General features: G+C 35.2%; 1 protein-coding gene across 2 annotated transcripts in view; it reads right to left on the bottom strand.

Annotated features, from left to right (window-relative positions):
* Positions 1-22,246, bottom strand: part of LOC110464996 (neural proliferation differentiation and control protein 1-like) — a 69,098-nt gene that overhangs the window by 3,729 nt on the left and 43,123 nt on the right. For both annotated transcript variants that reach the window (XR_002464565.1, XM_021520535.1), the window contains exons 5-6: positions 5,447-5,614; positions 129-228 (exon numbers count right to left, since the gene is read on the bottom strand). Coding sequence is in view for 1 of the 2 variants with exons in the window: in XM_021520535.1 (XP_021376210.1) it covers positions 129-228; positions 5,447-5,614 (268 nt within the window). In the remaining variant the exon portion in view is untranslated. The remainder of the gene's footprint in view (positions 1-128; positions 229-5,446; positions 5,615-22,246) is intronic.

The following is a 22,246-nucleotide window of genomic DNA, read 5'->3' as shown; positions in this document are numbered from 1 at the left end:
TTGTTTACTTTCTTTTATCTGAGAAAAGCTGTTGTTTGGTATCAAGTTCACTGACTTCAGCTGGTTTTACAGATGACATTTAAATACACTACCCAGAAGTCCCCTTACATATAATGTTATCTACTTACTGGTGCCAGACCGGGACATTCATATACAGTGTAATCACCCTCCTCATTTTCCTCCTCCGATTCATCTTCTGATGCATCATGTTTCATCTCACCGTTAGCTCTGTAGGACATAAGAGTTCCAAAATATCAACTGCTGGATTATCACATTTGGTTTTTGCTGCTCAAAGCAAAAATCCACAAATATTATAGCAAAATCTACTGTAAACACTACAGTCCACTTTATCAGTAAAGTTGTGGATATTGTTTACAAATACATTTTCATTTTTTTAAAGTTCTTTTTGTGATTTCAGTTACCAGTACTAAACATTTCAGCTGGGAAATCATTTTCATCATCAAGATTGGTTTCCTTTCCAGAAAGAGTTTTACTAGATTAAAAATAAGAATAACTCAATTTTTTCCAATGGCACAATGTTTTTATCTGTAAGAATTGGTGACTATTTCCTTGAATATATATTGTATCCTTTTTTCAATAAAACTTAAAAGTTTTATCAAATTCAGTAAGGATCGGATTGTCTTTTAAATGATAAGAAAGAGTTTCTTATGACTCAAGTGCTCCATGGAACAAGCGGTTACAGAAAAATAAATAATACCAGCAAGAGTTATCCCTCTTGGCTTATCTTCTCTACGAAAACAGGAGAGAGTCAAAAAGAGAATAACAGAAATAAAATAACAAAATGTAACAGTCCAGCTAGAATCAATACGACCATGTCTCTCTGTGGAGAATAATAATATGGTGGTAGGTCATAGCTGCACTGGGACACCCTAACTGATGTGCTGTTACAGACTCAGAGCTGGTAGGGTAGATTAACTTTCATTTGGTTTGTCTGAAGGGATGACTTAACTTACAGTGCCTTCCCTAATTAGATCTATTGTTCTCCACCTGGGAAATTTAGAAATGAAACTTACAAGGAAATTGGTCTCCAGGAATTCCTTTATGTATAGTGTGGTTGAGAATTGACAGTCAGAGACACACTTGGAAGTATGTGATACACATACAAACTTGTAACATGCCCTGTACAGTTAAGATTATACATTGAACAATGTTGTAAATATCTGAACAATTCACCTCACTCTGCTGATTATAATTCTTTTAATTGCTCTTCTGTGTTCGGCACGAAGGCACAAAAGGCTTGATAGGGCGTTAATTGACTGACCCTCAAACAAAAAAGTTTCCTCAGTACAAAGATATCAATAACTCTGCGTTCATTCATGAATTTAGAGATAATGAATCTGGAACTATTAACCTATCACAATCAAGGTAATATGTTTCCCAACTCTAAAAGGTACCCCAATCCTTTCACTGGTCAGTGTTCCATCCGTTCACCCAAATTTTCCAACTTAGGAGAAACTGCATGTCATTTTTTATTTCAAAAGTGGCTAGGAGGCTATTAGGTAGTATAAAATGATGGAGAGGGGGGTTATAAGGTACAATTTAAGTTCCATCAAGATATCTTTAATGCTTTAAAAGTTATGCCCTGAACAAGATTTCAATTTTTAACCTTTGAATCGAGTTGAAGAGCTAATAAATTGTACTGCACAATCTCTGTTGGTGAAGCAGGTATACTTTAAATTTCATCAAGATATCTTTAATGATATAAAAGTAACTACCTGGGCAAAATTTCATTGGAAATTTTGCAGTTATTTGACTAAATTGGCTTAGAGGTCAAGGCCATGGTGACCTAATTACAGTGCAATGCACATCTTCTTTGGGTGATGCAGGCATTCTTTATGTCTCATTAAAAAATCTTCATCAGTTTCAAATATCAGGGCCCTGACAAGATGTAATATGACGAACCAGAACTAATTCAATATGTCTCCCTTCACTCCAAGACATAAAAGTAGAATGGTTACCAGATCTCAGATTCAGTTGTATTTCTGATGCCTAATTAGATTACTTTGTTCTAGACAGCCAGAAACCAGATATCAAGAACTGTTATATTTCCTTTTAGGTCAGGAGGTACATGGAGTATCCCCATACCCACATGCATTAAACAATATGCAGGTGCAGCCTGATGCCTATCATTGATCCTGCCTGTGCATTTCTGCTCAGTAAGCATAATTGCCTACCAGTATTGTAACTTGATTTTGCAACCTTTCAGACAATCTATCAGAGCAGGATGAACGTGTAATTAAATCTCCATTGCTCTCGGATGACACTAGGACAGCCTTAGACCCTGTTAGCATTAATACAAGCGACCCACAGGCAGATCTCCCGTCCACAGTCAACGTCTGTCCACCACCATTTTTAGTCCGTACTTCACACAATATTTACCGGGTAGTCCTTATTATTTAATTTCATCTTATTTTCTGTTCACATCCTTCCCTTAAATTTCTTAATCTACACCATACATATCATACAATTTCTTTACCCTCCTTTTTAAGTCATATAACTACTATTGTAAACCATTTCACAGTTTTTTATTCCACCAAGACTTAGGAGGCCTACACAGAAAATCAATGGTTTTCATAGTTGATCTGAGAGTCAATGTACTCAACAAAGGTATCTGAGTGAGGACAAAACCCTACCTCTGTTGATGCTGTGTGGGGCTATATATAAAATAACGCTATTGTGTAAGGCGTGGTTTACAGGTATTTAATATACCCTTTCAATGTCTTATACTGTAAATTTTCACATTTATTAGCTTCTGCTGTTTTTTCCATGAAATTTCTCTATAAACCATGTCCTTATAATTCACCTACGTGCTATCACAATTGTAAAGAACATGTACAGTAATGCAGGAAATTGATTAAAAGATGCAACATATCAAGGGCTCTTAAGAAAGGATCTATTGAAAGAACATGCTATATAATAAGAACTTGCAAGGGATGATCTAGATAGGAAAATGTAATTATTTCTCAATTTTCCACTTTGAACACATTAAAGCAAAACCGTCCTTCTTTTTACAAACCTCTGGGTTAGAGCTTGATATGAACTTAGAATGCACACTTTGCTATAGACATGATACACACAATATTTGGCTTGCAATGAACTCCTACAAAGGTTTGATATAAACTTCACATAAACACATTTCCTAGATTTAACTCTAGTTGTTCTAGACTTTATACAGACTTGATGATGTCTGAAAACTACAAACATAACTGGATACCTACTAACCCTTGCAATGGAATTCACATACTTGTTATGGAACCATTAAACAGACCTGCTACTGACCTTTGTTGTTATGGACTTAACAAGGAATTGCTATGGACATCTTTATATTGACTGAACAGACTTGCTATGGACATATATAGACTGAACAGACTTGCTATGGACATCTATTGACTTAACAAAGACTTGCTATGGACATCTATTAACTTAACAAAGACTTGCTATTGACATCTATTGACTTAACAAAGACATGCTATGAGCATCTATTGACTTAACAGACTTAATTGCTATGGACATCTATTGACTTACAAATGCTTGCTATGGACATCTATTGACTTAACAAAGACTTGCTATTGACATCTATTGACTTAACAAAGACATGCTATGAACATCTATTGACTTAATAGACTTGCTATGGACATCTATTGACCTAACAAAGGCTTGCTATGGACATCTATGACTTAACAAAGGCTTGCTATGGACATCCTATTGACTTAACAGATTTGCTATGGACATCTTTTGACTTAACAGACTTGCTATGGACATCTATTGACTTAACAAAGGCTTGCTATGGACATCCTATTGACTTAACAGACTTGCTATGGACATCTATTGACCTAACAAAGGCTTGCTATGGACATCTATGACTTAACAAAGGCTTGCTATGGATATCCTATTGACTTAACAAAGGCTTGCTATGGACATCTATTGACTTAACAAAGGCTTGCTATGGATATCCTATTGACTTAACAGACTTGCTATGGGCATCCTATTGACTTAACAAAGGCTTGCTATGGACATCTATTGACTTAACAAAGGCTTGCTATGGGCATCCTATTGACTTAACAGACTTGCTATGGACATCTATTGACTTAACAAAGACTTTATAGGGACATCTATGGACTTAATAAAGACTTGCTATGGACATCTATTCACTTAACAAAGGCTTGCTATGGATATCCTATTGACTTAACAAAGGCTTGCTATGGACATCCTATTGACTTAACAGACTTGCTATTGACATCTATTGACTTAACAAACTTGCTATGTACATCTATTGACTTAACAAACTTGCTATTGACATCTATTGACTTAACAAAGACATGCTATGAACATCTATTGACTTAACAGACTTGCTATGGACATCCTATTGACTTAACAGATTTGCTATGGACATCTTTTGACTTAACAGACTTGCTATGGACATCTATTGACTTAACAAAGACTTTATAGGCACATCTATGGACTTAATAAAGACTTGCTATGTACATCTATTCACTTAACAAAGGCTTGCTATGGACATCCTATTGACTTAACAGATTTGCTATGGACATCTTTTGACTTAACAGACTTGCTATGGACATCTATTGACCTAACAAAGGCTTGCTATGGACATCTATGACTTAACAAAGGCTTGCTATGGATATCCTATTGACTTAACAGACTTGCTATGGGCATCCTATTGACTTAACAAAGGCTTGCTATGGACATTCTATTGACTTAACAGACTTTCTATTGGCATCCTATTGACTTAACAGACTTGCTATGGCCATCTATTGACTTAACAGACTTGCTATGGACTTCTATTGACTTAACAGACTTGCTATGGACATCTATTGACCTAACAAAGGCTTGCTATGGACATCTATTGACTTAACAAAGACTTTATAGGCACATCTATGGACTTAATAAAGACTTGCTATGGTCATCTATTGACTTAACAAACTTGCTATGTACATCTATTGACTTAACAAAGGCTTACTATGGATATCCTATTGACTTAACAGACTTGCTATGGACATCTATTGACTTAAGAAAGACTTGCTATGGACATCCTATTGACTTAACAGATTTGCTATGGACATCTTTTGACTTAACAGACTTGCTATGGACATCTATTGACTTACAAATGCTTGCTATGGACATCTCTTGACTTAACAAAGGCTTACTATGGACATTCTATTGACTTAACAGACTTTCTATTGGCATCCTATTGACTTAACAGACTTGCTATGGCCATCTATTGACTTAACAGACTTGCTATGGACATCTATTTACTTAACAAAGGCTTGCTATGGACATCCTATTGACTTAACAGACTTGCTATGGACATCTATTGACTTAAGAAAGACTTGCTATGGACATCCTATTGACTAAACAAAGGCTTGCTAGGCAAGTTAAGGTCTTGAATTGAGACTCGTATACATACTTCTCCATTGCAATCATCTGTTGTTTCTGATGCTGGTAGTGGTACATCTGTGCGCTCTGTGCCAGTTTGCGGTCCCCGGGTGGCGGGGCCATCCGCTCCTTAGAGGGTCCAGTTACCCCGTATGCTGGATACTCAACCTCACTGGCAGCCTTCACGTTCTTGTGGAGTCTGGAAAAACAAAAGAAAACCCCAACTCATTAGCACAGTTAAAAACCCATATTTTGTTCTGCTTACTTCAAAATGTAACTTTACCAACAAAATACAAATGTACACAAATTTCTCCCACAATCTCTCCTACCAAGCAAGAAAGTTATAATTTTTTTAAATAGATAACAACCTTCTTGTAGATACATTGTACTGGTCAACACTAACATTATTATGTTGAGCCAATTCAATATAATGTCTTCTAACTTTTCAATTAATATTTCTTCCTTAAATGTTACCCCAGTATTTGTTGGCAACATAGGCAACCCCTCATATATATATCACTCAGCCTGGCTGTCACAAACAGATATATATCACTCAGCCTGGCTGTCACAAACAGATATATATCGTACAGCCCAGCTTCAGAGGCCTTTTGAACATTATACAATGATGTTAATTTAATTAATGTTAAAATGCATAAAAACTCCAAATAAAAGTTTTTAAAAACTGGAAATTGATTTAATAGTACATGTGCCTTAGGGACATTTAACATTAATCTAATAAAGGCAGTTGCCTTAGGGACATGAACATTGTCAAGCTATCAGCTAAAAAAACCACCTGATGTACACTATGTAAGTCATAAAAACCAAAACAGTAATTCATCTAGACCCGTTAATTAGCCAGTGTAATCCAAAATCCTGACTATTAAAAACCTAGACATTGTTCCTAATGATATAAGGTAATACAGATTAATGGAATATTGATAAAGATTTACATTAATTAAATACAGGTTATTTTACATTAACACAATACTTAGTAACTGTTTTACAATTAATGGTTTAAACCGATGAAATAGAGTTAAAAGCAGTATGATTCAATGACTTTGATAGGAAACATAGATCATATGGATCTATGAAACGGACTTTCAGCTGTACTTCTGTGGACAATGACCTCCTATGACAGGTCACACTTAGATATCTGTAGCAGATATAATTACATGTACTATATTTAGCTCTGTCATTTATCATTGTGTTGCAAACTGAGTTTTTTAACATTCAGGACCAATTCATTTGGAGTCCATAGGACATTCACCTTTTAACAAGTGGTCTACACAATGTTACTTTGAAACTGATTTAAGACCATTTGCCTTTCACCTACATACACATCCTGAGTTACTGCCTCGTTCTGTGGACAAATTCTCATTTGTCTATGGTGACATGCTCCAAGATTACAATTTCCACAGCAACCACAAAAACCAAAATACCTGGTACTGTACCATTATACTCACACAAATATCCTGTTCATATTTCACGTTACTGAAGTCACAATAATTCCGAAATTGCACGTAATGCTCTATTCTTCAAAAGAAAAACAAAATTATAAACTTTCTGAACTGACCCTACATCAATTCAAACTGCTGATATTAACAGAAGTGATCTAGTAGGTCCCCATGCACTCTCTGCCAAAACTGACCCAAATGATATTGTACATTAATGGCCCATAACTTCCTATTCCATAACATTACTGACTCTATGACAGTTTTATGGATGGCCAGCCCCAGGCCACACCACACCCTGATATACTTTTCCTAGGGACCTCAGGTCTTCACCAGCTAAACCATGGTCACTACAACCTGGACTAACCACTACATAATGGTAAACTTTTTATCAAACTGTATTTTATTAAATTTAAAATTCTAATATTTAATTCCATAAGACAAACAATAAATACTGAAATTAAGAGGCACAAACAAGGCTGAAGAGTGAGTCATTGAGTGTGTGCATCAATCTGTCTCCAGGATTGGACTTTATACATTTAATGATGGGTCATATATGGCCTCTCAATAGTAACAGTGATATAACAATAGGCTGTAATTGTATGACATGGGAGCATTCTCATCTAGTCATTCTCAAAAGAAAATATGACACTTGACCGCTTCCTGAGCTAGAAGCAAAATAGATTACAGACTGGATATATTCTTGTGGTCGTACTGAGTCACAACAATCTTACAATGATGCAATTTCAAGAGTACATGTAGTGGTATGCACTTTAAATTGTGCACTTAAAACACTTAATATGTGGCGGACAAGGCATCCATGATGGGCAAGAATCGCAGCATGGCCAATGATCAGAACCCCTAAGCCACTAATGATATATTATATACACAGGTACTTCTGACTGAAAGATCATCACCTCTTGACTGTCAGGACATTGTACAGTTGATCAGTATGAATGAATTTAGAGAGAACACAACTTTAGCTGTTCATACTACTCCAAGCAACCATCCTGATTTAGTAATACTGTACATGTATCACCTAACCAGCGCTTTAGAAACGCCACAATTGTCAAATGATAACACGGGGAAGTTCGCTCCAAAGTACATTACACTATACTATGTCTTGATGACTGGTCTTGTAACAGTTCCAGCTGACGATATCATCTAAAGTTACGGTTTAAGTGAATTAAGCTAATGTAGTGTCCTACTGTCCGTCCGCAGTTATAGCAATGGAGTGATAAAGAGTGATTCAGAGAGAGCAACCCTTCTCTATCAATGTGTAATAATCGTATTAAGTAGTTCATGTAAATTAATTGTAACCAATTTCTAATGTCCCGGTTTGCAATGTTGTCATTACTTTCTTATGGTATAATATAATGTAGATATAGATCTGAAGCCTTAAAATTTGAGTACCACAAGTCTGTCAAGTAATAATGTTGACACTTGTTTTACCGGTCTTGCTGTCAATATTGACAATAAGATTGGATTAATTGATCATCAATAATGGATGACAACATGCTGGCTGGCTGTGTAGCCTGAGGATACCATACCTACTCATCACCTGTACACTAGTCAGATTCTGGTCACAGGCCTACTTCTGGATATCTATCCACTATTTACAAACCTCACTTCAAATGTCTTACACCAACACATGGTATCATAACAAACCCAAGAAATTAGATGATAACCTTCTGGAGTGTCTGGTCTCCTTGTACATTTTTAGTGGTCTCCATGTGAATAGCTACTCTGCCTGGTAGCTTTGATTTCGAGTGTGGATTACAGTTTTATTCAAGCTTTGATTTCGAGTGTGGATTACAGTTTTATTCAAGCTTTGATTTCGAGTGTGGATTACAGTTTTATTCAAGCTTTGATTTCGAGTGTGGATTACAGTTTTATTCAAGCTTTGATTTCGAGTGTGGATTACAGTTTTATTCAAGCTTTGATTTCGAGTGTGGATTACAGTTTTATTCAAGCTTTGATTTCGAGTGTGGATTACAGTTTTATTCAAGCTTTGATTTCGAGTGTGGATTACAGTTTTATTCAAGCTTTGATTTCGAGTGTGGATTACAGTTTTATTCAAGCTTTGATTTCGAGTGTGGATTACAGTTTTATTCAAGCTTTGATTTCGAGTGTGGATTACAGTTTTATTCAAGCTTTGATTTCGAGTGTGGATTACAGTTTTATTCAAGCTTTGATTTCGAGTGTGGATTACAGTTTTATTCAAGCTTTGATTTCGAGTGTGGATTACAGTTTTATTCAAGCTTTGATTTCGAGTGTGGATTACAGTTTTATTCAAGCTTTGATTTCGAGTGTGGATTACAGTTTTATTCAAGCTTTGATTTCGAGTGTGGATTACAGTTTTATTCAAGCTTTGGTATTGTTCTTTAGTTGTTTTTAGCTACTGGGAATCTCTGTCACATGATGGTTTGATGTTCAGGGGACAATTGTGAGGGCAAAAATATGTATGTATATCTAGAAATCCGTTAAAAGTAGGAATTAAGAAGAGAAGCATGTTTGTTGTAAACCTTTTCACTGTATAACTGTCAATTATACCTAACCTAACAGTTCTTCATCTAAAGTCTAGTAGTATCTAATTAGAAATACTCTATTAAAGAATTTTTGAAATACATGTAAAAACTGAAATTTCACACCTTTAGTTATATACTGGACAATCATCTTTTATTCATCTAAAGTGAATGTATTCAGTGAGAATTGTACTATAGAAGAATACACCTTAAAGTATCTGGGGACAATTTTTGTGTTTGACAGCATTCTTGCTCATACAGTTAGTTCGGGGTTTAAGTGAAGGAAATTATAAAGACTTGTGTACTGCATGATGTCCACTGTATTTGAAAAAAACATGAATTTTTATAAATTTTTAATCTTAACTATTAACAAAAGCATATTTTAAACAGACAATTGCCACATATTTTTATCTGTTAATCCTCTACTCAAGCAATGTTTAACAGGAAATTAATTTTCCCCATTCAATGCTTTTATGAATCTACTTCAGCAGCCCAGGAAGCCAATTAGTTTTATCTAGTTGAGCGTGCTGACAATTATCCACCCTGCTAATCATTATCACAGGATAAAGATTCTGTTTTCCTTCAATAGTACTTGGTTCACTGAGCGCTGCCGGGCATTGATTGATTGATTGATTGATAGGTTTTTACGTCCGCTTCACTACCGCGTATTTCGGTTATCCAGCAGACGAAGAACAGAAAGGAAAATGAGTAGAAGGGATAAAGTATGGAGTAAAAGAGTAGAGGAGGGGGAAAGTTTGGAGAAGGGGCCGTCTATCCTATATATATTAACTGTATAAGTCTAGTTTTTGTAAGACGGCTCCTATGCCTAATAATGCCTTAACCTAACACTCATCGTACAGCATCACCAAGTCAGGACCGGAAGTGAGGTACTGTGCCGCCTCCAGCCACACCAGCCCCTGCCTATTCGATGAATTTGGTTTGTGTATAAAATTTGGAAGTCCATCTAAATGTCTTTATAAAGAGACCCGGGCATGTGGGTTGATACATACAAATACATTGATCCAATCCCATTGACAGGAAAGTGTATATCAACTCCCTCTAACCTAGTACCTGATTGGCTAGTATTTATAAATTGACTGTATAAGGACATGATCACCCATCTCTGTGCTACATGCTTCATTGATACTGATCCTCACCCTCACATTAAGCCTTGTCCTCAATTTCAAATTGACGTCAAATATGACCTAGTTTATCAGGTGAAAGAAACATCTTGATGTCCTCTAGCCATCTCAGGTAACAACAGATTCCAGTGATAACATTAAAATATACTGAAACAGCTGTTGACTTTACGACAACTAAATGTAAAATAGAATATCAAACAGTTTATACAAATTAAGGAAACATAGAAAAAACATGAACAAATTGTATTTGGTATTATGTATTCATCAATGCCTGATATTCAGACAAATTTCTACAACACAAAATATACATGGATGTGTTCTCTGTTACATACCTGATTAGAATATTTTTCAATATAATAATTTCCATAGCATTGCCATTTATCTTTCAAAACATTTACCCAATGCATTTGAAATTAGTTTACAGATAGCATTTTAAGAAAAATATGAATGTCATAATGGTTTTTAATTCCATAAGTTTGATTTTTTTTAATTCTATAAATCATGTAAAACTCTTTCCAATAAGTAAAGAGCTGATTGAGTCCTAATAAGAAAGCCGATGATTGAGTCCCAATAAGTAAAGTGATGACATAGTCCTAATTAGTAAGAACCTGATTGAGTCCCAATAAGTAAGAAGCTGATTGAGTCCTAATAAGTAAGGAGATGATTGAGTCCTAATAGGTAAGGAGATGATTGAGTCCTAATAAGTAAGGAGATGATTGAGTCCTAATAGGTAAGGAGATGATTGAGTCCCAATAAGTAAAGAGATGATTGAATCCTAATAAGTAAGGAGCTGATTGAGTCCTAATAAGTAAGGAACTGATTGAGTCCTAATAAGTAAGGTGATGATTGAGTCCTAATAAGTAAGGAGCTGATTGAGTCCTAATAAGTAAGGAGCTGATTGAGTCATAATAAGTAAGGAGCTGATTGAGTCCTAATTAGTAAAGAGCTGACTGAGTCCCAATTAGTAAAGAGGTGATTGAGTCCTAATAAGTAAGGAGCTGATTGACTCCTAATAAGTAAGGAGCTGATTGAGTCCCAAAAAGTAAGGAGATGGTTGAGTCCTAATAAGTAAGGAGCTGATTGAGTCATAATAGGAGAGTAGCTGAGTCAGTCCCAATAAGTAAGGAGATGGTTGAGTCCCAATAAGTAAGGAGCTGATTGAGTCCTAATAAGTAAGGAGCTGATTGAGTCCTTATAAGTAAAGAGATGATTGAGTCCTAATAGGAGAGTAGCTGAGTCAGTCCCAATAAATAAGGAACTCACTTGGTAGGGTGTATCCTTTTAACTGTTTAACAGATTTCATAACAACCTTTAAATCCGTGGGGACCAGGATTAGGATGACAGGCTAATTCATAAGGTCTATTTACCCTATCATGTAGTCGTATCCTGGTATGGACATATATTAATGAAATGTAAACAGGACAAAAATAACAAATCAAATAAACATCTTCAGATACAGTATACATGTGGGGCCCCCATACAGAATCGGGGTTTACCCTTTGCGGATTTTGTACTAACAAGCAACACTGGTTTATCATGTAGTGATTCCTGCAAAAATAACTTTCATACTAAAAAATTCCTTATAGAATAAAGTAATTGTTTATATACAGTAAAAAGTAGCCCTATCATAGGAATTATTGTTTTTTTCTGTTTTGTCGAGTTCACATATATTTGTATCAAATCAGGTGAAAATCAACCTAAAAGTGAAGATAAATCCATAGTTCTTACCTAAAGGCACCATAGGTAAAATTACACATTCCGTCAGGAAAACCACTGTCTCTCATGTATATATCATTTATATTATCTTGAATAAAACAGAAAGAAACACAAGAAACATTTCTTTGCAATTTAATATCTTCCATCAAATGAATCCATGTGATGAGCATGTACATGGTATAACAAGATCACCAATTATAAGTCACCGACCATTTGTATCTAAATATTCTGCTACATTAATTAACAACTGGTAGGCTTCATAAATTATCCACCAAGTAAAATGAAAGCTGTTCAACCATGTATTCCAGCCATTCAATGACGACCATTTCAATGAATAAAGCCTGCAGCAAATTGAGCTCTGTTATTTTGATGGGTAGGTAATAGGTTATATAAATCATCAGTGTGTTCAATGTCCTCAGAGATGTGAAGTAAAATTGATTTATATGTTCCCCAGAAATTAAGTTAAACCAATTTACTGAACCTTTCCACCATGAAATAATTAAACTGCCACCTCACTGATGACAAACAAGATTCACCTATATTTGCCATTTTGTCCCATTTTCCTATTTAAAACAAGATCATTGACTTGTTCAATAAAATGTGTCTTGGAATTGCCATTGAGGTTGTCCAAATAACATTAAGATTTGAGCAAGTCAATAAAAGATCATAATTTGAAAACTAATCAAGACATTTTTCCTTTTTGGAAAGGTCCCATTTATAACAACTCAATACTAGAAAGAACTTAATGCTTGGATGATTTATGTTATGTTTTTGTAATTGTATTGAAAAATAAAGGCATTTGTATCATTGATTGTATTGTAATCATATACACCATAAAGTGGAGCATTGCACAATCTACCCAATAAAATTACTTGACAACTTAATTAACAACTGTTGTTACCCTATTTAAAACAAGATCATTGACTTGTTCAATAAAATGTGTCTTGGAATTGCCATTGAGGTTGTCCAAATAACATTAAGATTTGAGAAAGTCAATAAAAGATCATAATTGGAAAACTAATCAAGACATTTTTTCTTTTGGAAAGGTCCCATTTATAACAACTCAATACTAGAAAGAACTTAATGCTTGGATGATTTATGTTTTGTTTTTGTAATTGTATTGAAGAATTAAGTTCTAAAAATGTATCATACTAGACATGAAACCAGCGTCTCCTGGGCCAGTATTCATGAAACCGTTCTCATGCTCAAACTAAGATTCTGTTTACAGTTGATTTTACGGACCAATATGTCACATAATTTAAGAGAGTTACAAACAGGAAAGTTGCTTTGAGCACAGAGTACAGGCTTGAGCATGAGAACGGTTTCATGCATACGGGCCCAGATCACTTCCTTGTGAATTACTGGACAGTATTCATGTTCTATCAGTTCCCTATTGATTAGGTAAAGTAATGTCAGAAATAATTAGGTTAAGTTAATGTCAGAAAAAACCCATCATATTGTCACTACACAAATTCTCAATCTGACCTCAGCTATGATACATCAGAATAACATGACCTGAGGTCACACACCTTTTTCAATATTTCTGGAGTTGCTTTAAAATCAGCTGTCATTGTCTATTTTGTGTATGTCTTAGAATGCATCATAAAACTATTTTTAAACTTGTTTTTTTATTATATGTTCTTTAATTAATTAATTGCTAAAAAAATAACGAAATGACAAGAATAGATGAAATTTAACAAGATAGCTTCAGGAAAAACAAAACAGTGATTTAAAGATAGGCATGCTTTATTATCTAGAGAACTCATACACCCATCATGATAACAATTAAGCAGGAAGACAAATTTAACCCACAGAACATCATTTCTGTATGAATCACTGCAGCAACAACCAGACATTGTTTGGAATTCAGGCCTGCTACCTTAATTACTGAAAATTGACAACTTCAGTTGCTAAATCCCAAAGTGACATCTAAGTCATGAATCAATTTGGGTCTGCTGACAAGACCAATTTCTGAAAATGTTATGTAAAACCAACTGACATATTTGATTACAGATTCTAGACATGCAACCATCTACAGAGCTTTAACAAGTAATATTCATTCATTTAGAAAACTCATTGCTCAGACAAAGACAATGCTTTGACCTATAACCCCTTGCCATGAACTCGAGAGTAAAACAATATTTGAAAAATATTAAGATATTTAGATTTGTTGTTTTCAGAAATAATATTTAGTCGTAATTTTGGTCCAGAGAAGCATGGTCTGATATTTGGCCTCTTGATGTAATTTTGACTTAAGTCAAATTAAGAACATGACAATCATGTGTGACATTTTATTAACTCATGATGATTTTACGTTTGACCCTTTCACCACTGTAGACCATATTGGACTCATCCATATCAATGCATGGTAGAGTCTACTAAAAGGGTTAATTGAAATATGTTCATGCATGCATCATGCAAGTTATTACCAGAACAAGAATTACACTGATTTCACATTTGACCCTTACAGTGACCTTAACCATAACATCCATATTTGAAGCTTCATAATGGACCAAACATTTGTATGATCATTTTTCAGTCATGATATAAATATCCTGTCATTTCACAATGATGGCCTAGACAAGCATTATAATAAACCAACTAAAAATTCGAGTCTGTGAAGTGAACTTGATCTTTGAGGTACAGACTTGAGAGTGATGTACACAACAGGTCATCTGATCGTGATCCATCAACTGTTAAATTACAGTAAAAAAGGTTATAACTGTCAGATGATATGGTCCACACATTTACCTTTGACCCCATGCAGAGACCTTTGGGTATAGATCAGACAGTTATTGTTTTGAGTGAAACACCTGTCCTGTAACTTTAGTAGACTCTATACCATGCATTGATCTGGATGAGTCCATTATGGTCTACAGTGGTGAAAGGGTTAAGTTGTGGTATAACTATCATAGAAGTTTCATCACAAAATAATCGGCCATTCAGAAGTAATAGCATAAACAAACATATAATGGGACAATACAATAACCTGAGGTCTGATCCCTAGCTCTGACCTTGACTTAGAGGGTTCATATCCAAGAGCTATATACAAGTCACCCAGTTATGTTACATACATTCAACCTTCAGAAATTCCAGCATGCATAAAATAGGGCAAGTTGAGTCATGATGATGATTGGATAGGCATGGAAAAATCCCTATAATCTGTCACCCCCCCTGGTGTCAGTGATAGGGTCAAAACAACAAGAACAGCAACTGACAAGTAAAAGTTCAAATTTCAACAGTTTTCAGTGGTAATACAATTGTGTATATATCACAGGTATAAGGGATAGGTCAATTTCACAAGCTGGATAGATTTTAACAGTTTCACAATGGCTAAATAAATATACCATTAGCTGTATAGACCTTAAACAGTTTCAGAATGGCCAACATTGATGTAAAGATAAGCAGGATAGACTTAAACAGTTTCAGAATGGCCTAAATTGATCAATCAGAAAAAGTGTCTCTCAATAGTCAATGTGATTTAGCATGTCATCACTTTAAAACTACTGATTAACCATACCCAGTAAGATTTTTAGCCGTAATTGCTGCAAACCTACCAAAGATTAGAGGGAAAAATTAAATCTCAAGGATAATAGATGTGATTGGATTAAGATATAAGATTGCAGCAAGATAACCAATTCAGCTTGAATCAGGAATAGAATGACACTTGGTTCATATCATTCTTATACTTTGTTAAGTAATCTGAACATAGCAACAGAGAGTGTATTTTTTAGGATGTTGACAAGACTTGAGACACGCTCCTAGGTAGACGACATCTGCAGCAGCATGCATTATAGATGCACCATTCCCACAAGTGTGGTTATTGAGTAAGTGTGGATCGATACAGATCCATTATTTAACACTAGGAATCACAAATCCCTCTCAGAGTTTTAGCAGCAAAATTTCCCAATGAAAACTGACTGTTTCAATCATGCTGTAGACTGCTTAGGTTGAGATACCAGTCATATTCAAAGACATTGACACAATGGTTTATCTTGGGTATAAAAGCTTTGATTCAGAGGCTGCCATGCTGAGGTTATTGATCCAATACAACCTGTATGATCATTGGATTCCTAGCACGATATTGATACTTGTCAACTGTATATACGTTTCCAGATTCATTTCACCTGGGCCTTTCTATTGACTACGTTTCTGAACAACTCATCAAAAAGAAATCCAAGGCAAGTTTATTACTGTGACAGTGATATAAAATCAGCCAAGACACCCAGTGTTCATGTGTCAGTGAGAGGATTCATTCTAATGAACCAGTGAATTCCACTAAACCCCAGAGAGATACATCTTAACAATGGAACAAGGAGCAAAACGACTCTGACCTTTCCTTCTCCTCCCCATCACACCATACCAAACAATGTCACATGACAATCGCTGAATTCCACAACCTACCCTGTAAACCAATCATTCAATATTCTGTACGTTCTACTTGGACGCAGAGGAAATAAATACAAGACATGAACAATACATAACACAGTAAGACGTTTTATTTGTTAGCTTGAAGGAATCTTGTATCCCTTTTAGCAGTTGATATGTAAAAAGAGATTTCTTGAATACTTTTGAAGAAATTGGCCCAAATAATAGGATGTTTTCAGTGCCATGGTATAAACACTTATATAAAAATCATTTCCTTTGTTTCATATATATGCTGTTCCCTACTTTACTACTTCTTATAAATTGTTTATTCATTTTACAGTTATTACAATCTGTCTTTTACAGAATTCTTGGCTACATTTTTTTTATAATATTATTACTTCTGTGATTTTGAAAATGTATGATGTAATCACCGATACAACCTCTTTTTTTACATTTTCTCTTCAAATTATGTGTAATTGAGTCAAAATCACAAGCTATCTCCTGGAGTCATGCATAAAATGACATAATATGCAAATTTAAAACGTGACCGTGGACATTTATTTTGATTGCTTGATTACACGAATATCGTAAACATCAACATTACAAAATAAATAAGGTTACATCAATTAAGATGAAATAATTCTTTGTCTTTGATGCTGAAGCTATCTAAATATTTCAAGACTGGGCCATCCAACCCAAATGAAAGTATGGTTGAAGTTCATTGCCAATAGATGTGCCAGTGATATTCAGGACTACGCAATAACTGCAGGAGCCTTGTGAGGCTCTTTCAAATCTATTTCAATAACCTTTAGGTAAGCACACAGTGAAATGCATTTGACATTTTGCAGAAAATAGCAATTTCGCTCATAGTTAAAACATGAATAGCAAATGCATTTCAAATTCAAATTGCCAAATGAACGAATTTTGTCCAAGTTTGATGAGAATACTGAGTGTGCTTTCATCAATACTTTCTAATATATGGAGTAACATTCTATAGAGAAAAATGCCATCTAGCGATCCAAGAAAATCTATATCCTTATTGCTACAGAGCCAGGGAAACCATGTTAAAGGCCTGTAAGGTACATTGATAATCTAAAGTTCTACAATGTCTGGGTGATTTGATTGATCCAAATTTCATAGCCTGGTTAAATGTTTGAAGATGTAGTGTAAAAATTGATATGTAATCATACAATGTAAGGGGATTTAAAGTAGTTATAAATCTTTCAAATTTCTACAGTGACAACAGCTACCCCAACAGTAGGTTGAGATTAATTAAAAAGAACCGGAGCATTGTCTGCTGGGATCCTGGAAGTATGTCTCAAGCCATAAAAATGATATCTAGAAGTATTGATTGTTCCTCATGTACATTCCTGGAAAACAAGGAGGCAAATATGTGTCCCACCCAAATCAGCTTTAATGTTGTAATACTTGTCAATTCTCCTTCCACTTCTCCATTGGATTCTACAATTCTCATGTCAGTTATGCTACTAGCTTACAGGGTAAAATGGGCACTTGATAATAAAAGGATTACACATCAATACAGACAAGATCAGAACTTGATAAGACACCTGACTTGTTGCCAGGGCATGTCAAGTTTAATAGTGGTGAAGGGGTACTGTACATTGAATGTTATAAAACTGCTGGTGCCTATTTACAACTTGCCTCAACTTGCACTGAAAAACTTCTCTCAGCCAACATTGAAGAATTTGACTCTGCCTTCTGTTGAAGAACTCACCTAAGCCTACACTGAAAACTTGCCTCAGCCTACATTGGCTTACTCTACACTGAAAACTTGCTTCAGCCTACATTGGCTTAGCCTACACTGAAAACTTGTCTGAGCCTACATTAGCTTAGCCTACACTGAAAACTTGCTTCAGCCTACATTGGCTTAGCCTACACTGAAAACTTGCTTCAGCCTACATGGCTTAGTATACACTGAAAACTTGCCTCAGCCTACATTGGCTTAGCCTACACTGAAAACTTGCCTCAGCCTACACTGAAAACTCACCTAAGCCTACACTGAAAACTTGCTTCAGCCTACATTGGCTTAGCCTACACTTCTTTTGTTGTCTAGTAGCTATATAGTATCAGTTTGAGTTCAGGTTTCTTTTGTTGTCTTACTATATAGTATCAGTTTGAGTTCAGGTTTCTTTTGTTGTCTAGTAACTATATAGTAACAGTTTGAATTCAGGTTTCTGTTGTTGACTAGTAGCTATATAGTATCAGTTTGAGTTCAGGTTTCTTTTGTTGTCTTACTATATAGTATCAGTTTGAGTTCAGGTTTCTTTTGTTGTCTAGTAGCTATAAAGTATCAGTTTGAGTTAAGGTTTCTGTTGTTGTCTAGTAACTATATAGTATCAGTTTGAGTTCAGGTTACGTCCCTGTGTGTTCAGGCTGTACTATATTTTATTTACTATTTTACCTTTTCCTAATGGCAAAACAAAATAGTTTCTAACAAAATTTCTGTATCAATAACACAATTTCATTATGTCAATACCAATTACTTACTGATAATTTTATCAATAACAGGGGCCATTATGTCAATACCAATTACTTACTGATAATTCAAACTCTTAACTAAGGCTGTTACTTCAGTATTAATAACCTATATATTAATCAGCATTTAATTAACTTACTAGTTTGCACCAATAAGTACCTGAAACAGAATTACTGTTGCCCAGAAAAAACCTATTACAATGTACCTACGACTGTAACCAATTACAAATGAAAAAACCTTCTCCATAACTTAACATCTCCAATGTAATAACTGTGAGTGAGTTGATACAAGTCAGATACATTATTTACAAACAACCAATCCTCCTCTTACGCTTAGATCGATTCCTATTCATAGAACAAAAATGGATTCATACAAATACATCGGTAGACCTATCTCCTGGGAAATAGTTTATATACACACCTTAATTATATCCTTAGATAGGTTCAATACCTTTGTAAATATGATTGATTTTTTCCTGGGGTTCAACTTTACATGAATGCACTCGGTGCACTCGGTCTTTATCGAGATCTTCTTGTTACATATAGGTGTGTATCCAAACAAAATACATACATTTCTGTTTAGAGTTGCTACGTTCACGCCCCGAAGAAATCAATAAATCATTAAAGTTTAACAATATGACTTATCATAGAAGACAAATAGCATCATTTTACGAATGTATCTATTAAACAAAAGGCCCAATGGGCCTACATCGCTCACCTGGTATTAATCTCACAAATGTTACCTTAAAAGTGAACTAAAATAAAGCTACAGGCAAATTATCGGTGTCTTGACTGAAAGTCATTCAGAAGAACCTGTTAAACGATTTATACTTATTTGACCCCTGTGACATTGAAAGTCAAACATGGACATTAAGTTGAACAAACTCAGTATAGCCCTTCATCCCAGAGTGCAAATTGCCAAATATCAGCACCCTGTACCTTTTGCTTATTGAGAAGATGACTTTTAAAGATTTATGCACTATGAACTAGATGTGACCTTGAAAGTGTGTCCAGGTCATGCACATGAACAAACTATCACCCTGGACGTTTTTGTTATTCAGAAGGTTGTTTAAAAATTTCAACATTTTTGACCCCTGTGACCTTGAATATGGGTAAAGGTCATTCATTTGAAAAAAAATTGGTAGCCCTTCATTCCAACATGCATACAGCTTCTAGCCAAATATCATCACCCTAGACTTTTTTGTTTATTCAAAAATGGTCATTTCATAGTGTTTTTAAGACAACTGACCCCTGTGACCTTTATTATGAGCGAAGGTCATTCATTTGCCAAATATCATCATCCTGGGTATTTTTGTTATTCAGAAGAAGTCATTTAAAAGACAGTTGACCCCTGTGATCTTGAATATGGGCAAAGGTCATTCATTTGAACAAACTTGGTAGACATTGATCCCTCATGCTACTGGCCAAATATTATCACCTCGGCCTTCCGGTTATTCAGAAGAAATGGTTTAAAGATTTTAACATATTTGACCTCTGTGATTTTGAACATAAGTCAAGGTCATTCATTTGAACAAACTTGTAGCCCTTCATGCCAGTATGTGATTGGCTAAATACTATCATCTTGGGCCTTCTGGTTATTCAGAAGAAGTTGTTTGACGATTTTAACATATTTAACCCCTGTGACCTTGAAAATGGGAGAAGGTCTTTTATTTGAACAAACTTGGTTGTTCTTTCTCCCAGCAGGCTACTGGCCAAATACCATCACCCTAGGCTTCTTTGTTATTGAGAAGAAGTTGTTTTGGGCCAGGTGAGCTAATAATACCGCTGAATGTTTGGTAGACTTCTGTTGAAAGTAAACTCAGTGCAGTCTAGCCTACCAAGCACTATTCACAGGATTGAATGTGTCCAGTCTTATACTTGTCTTCAGGTAATTGTCTGAACCCTCCATTTAAACCTCCTGGATACAAAACAAAGCTTTAAAAGTTCGACACAAATGTCAGTAAACATTTCGCACAGGAGATGGGCAATGTGCACTTAACTGAAATTTAATCTCAGACTCAACCTTATAGTACACACATGTACACAACCCAGAAAATGAAGTTAGACCAGTTGCTCTAATCAATCTAAGTATAGTAAATCACTTAAATAACACTGCTGTTGACAAGTATACTCATGAGCATTACCACATATCATTAGGAGCTGTTGTGGCCAAGTGATTAAGGTGTCTGACCATCTATGATAACTAGCCCTTTACCACTGGGTCACAGTTTTCGTTGAATTCGTTGAATTCTGTGGGAATGTAACCAGGTAATGGCTGCAGGTTGGTGGTTTTACCCCGGTATTCCGGTTTTCCTCCATCAAAACTTGGCCCATTCTTAAATAATCATAGCTGTTAATAGGTTAAAGCAGACATAATCATAGCTGTTAATAGGATAAAGCAGACACAAACCAAACTACACATCATAATCTGTTTCCCACAAACATGGACCAACCAACAATGGAGAATAAACAGTGTCGACGATGGAATGACATCACGTCACTAGAACAAGATGTGGAGCAAAAATGCCTTGATTTTATCTTTGTCTAGCTTTTCATTCATTTGATAGGTGGATAACAAAGGTGAAAGGAATTCTGGATTTATAGGGTAATGCTAAATCTTGTATAATAGTTTTAAATACAGAACACTATATTGCATGTCCTGGAAACTGGCTCTGTCAATCACTACAGTAATTAGACTCGGGTATATTAAACAAGAGGCCCAATAGGCCTGCATCGCTCACCTGGTATAAAACTCACACTTGTAACCTTAAAAGTGATCTAAAATAAAGCTACAGGCAAAATATCAGTATTTATGATTAAAATTCGTTCAAAAGACCCTGTTAATTTTTTTTAAAACATTTCACCCCTGTGATTGAAAGTCGAACAAAGTCATTATGTTGAACACATTGTATAGCCTTTCATCTCAGGATGAAACTTGCAAAGTATAAACATCCTGGGACCCATGGTTATTCATAAGAGGTTGTTTAAAGATTTTAAACAAATTTGACCCCTGTGACCTTGAATATAAGTCAAAGTCATTCACTTTAACAAACATAGTAGTCCTTGATCCCAGCATATGCTACTAACTAAATATCAACATCCTGAGCCTTTTGGTTATTCAGAACAAGTTGTT

The sequence above is a fragment of the Mizuhopecten yessoensis genome, unplaced genomic scaffold, assembly GCF_002113885.1.
Source record: "Mizuhopecten yessoensis strain PY_sf001 unplaced genomic scaffold, ASM211388v2 scaffold11045, whole genome shotgun sequence".
Taxonomy (NCBI): Eukaryota; Metazoa; Mollusca; class Bivalvia; order Pectinida; family Pectinidae; genus Mizuhopecten; species Mizuhopecten yessoensis.
Note: the sequence above shows the minus strand (reverse complement) of the source record. Positions and strands in the feature narration are given on the sequence as shown.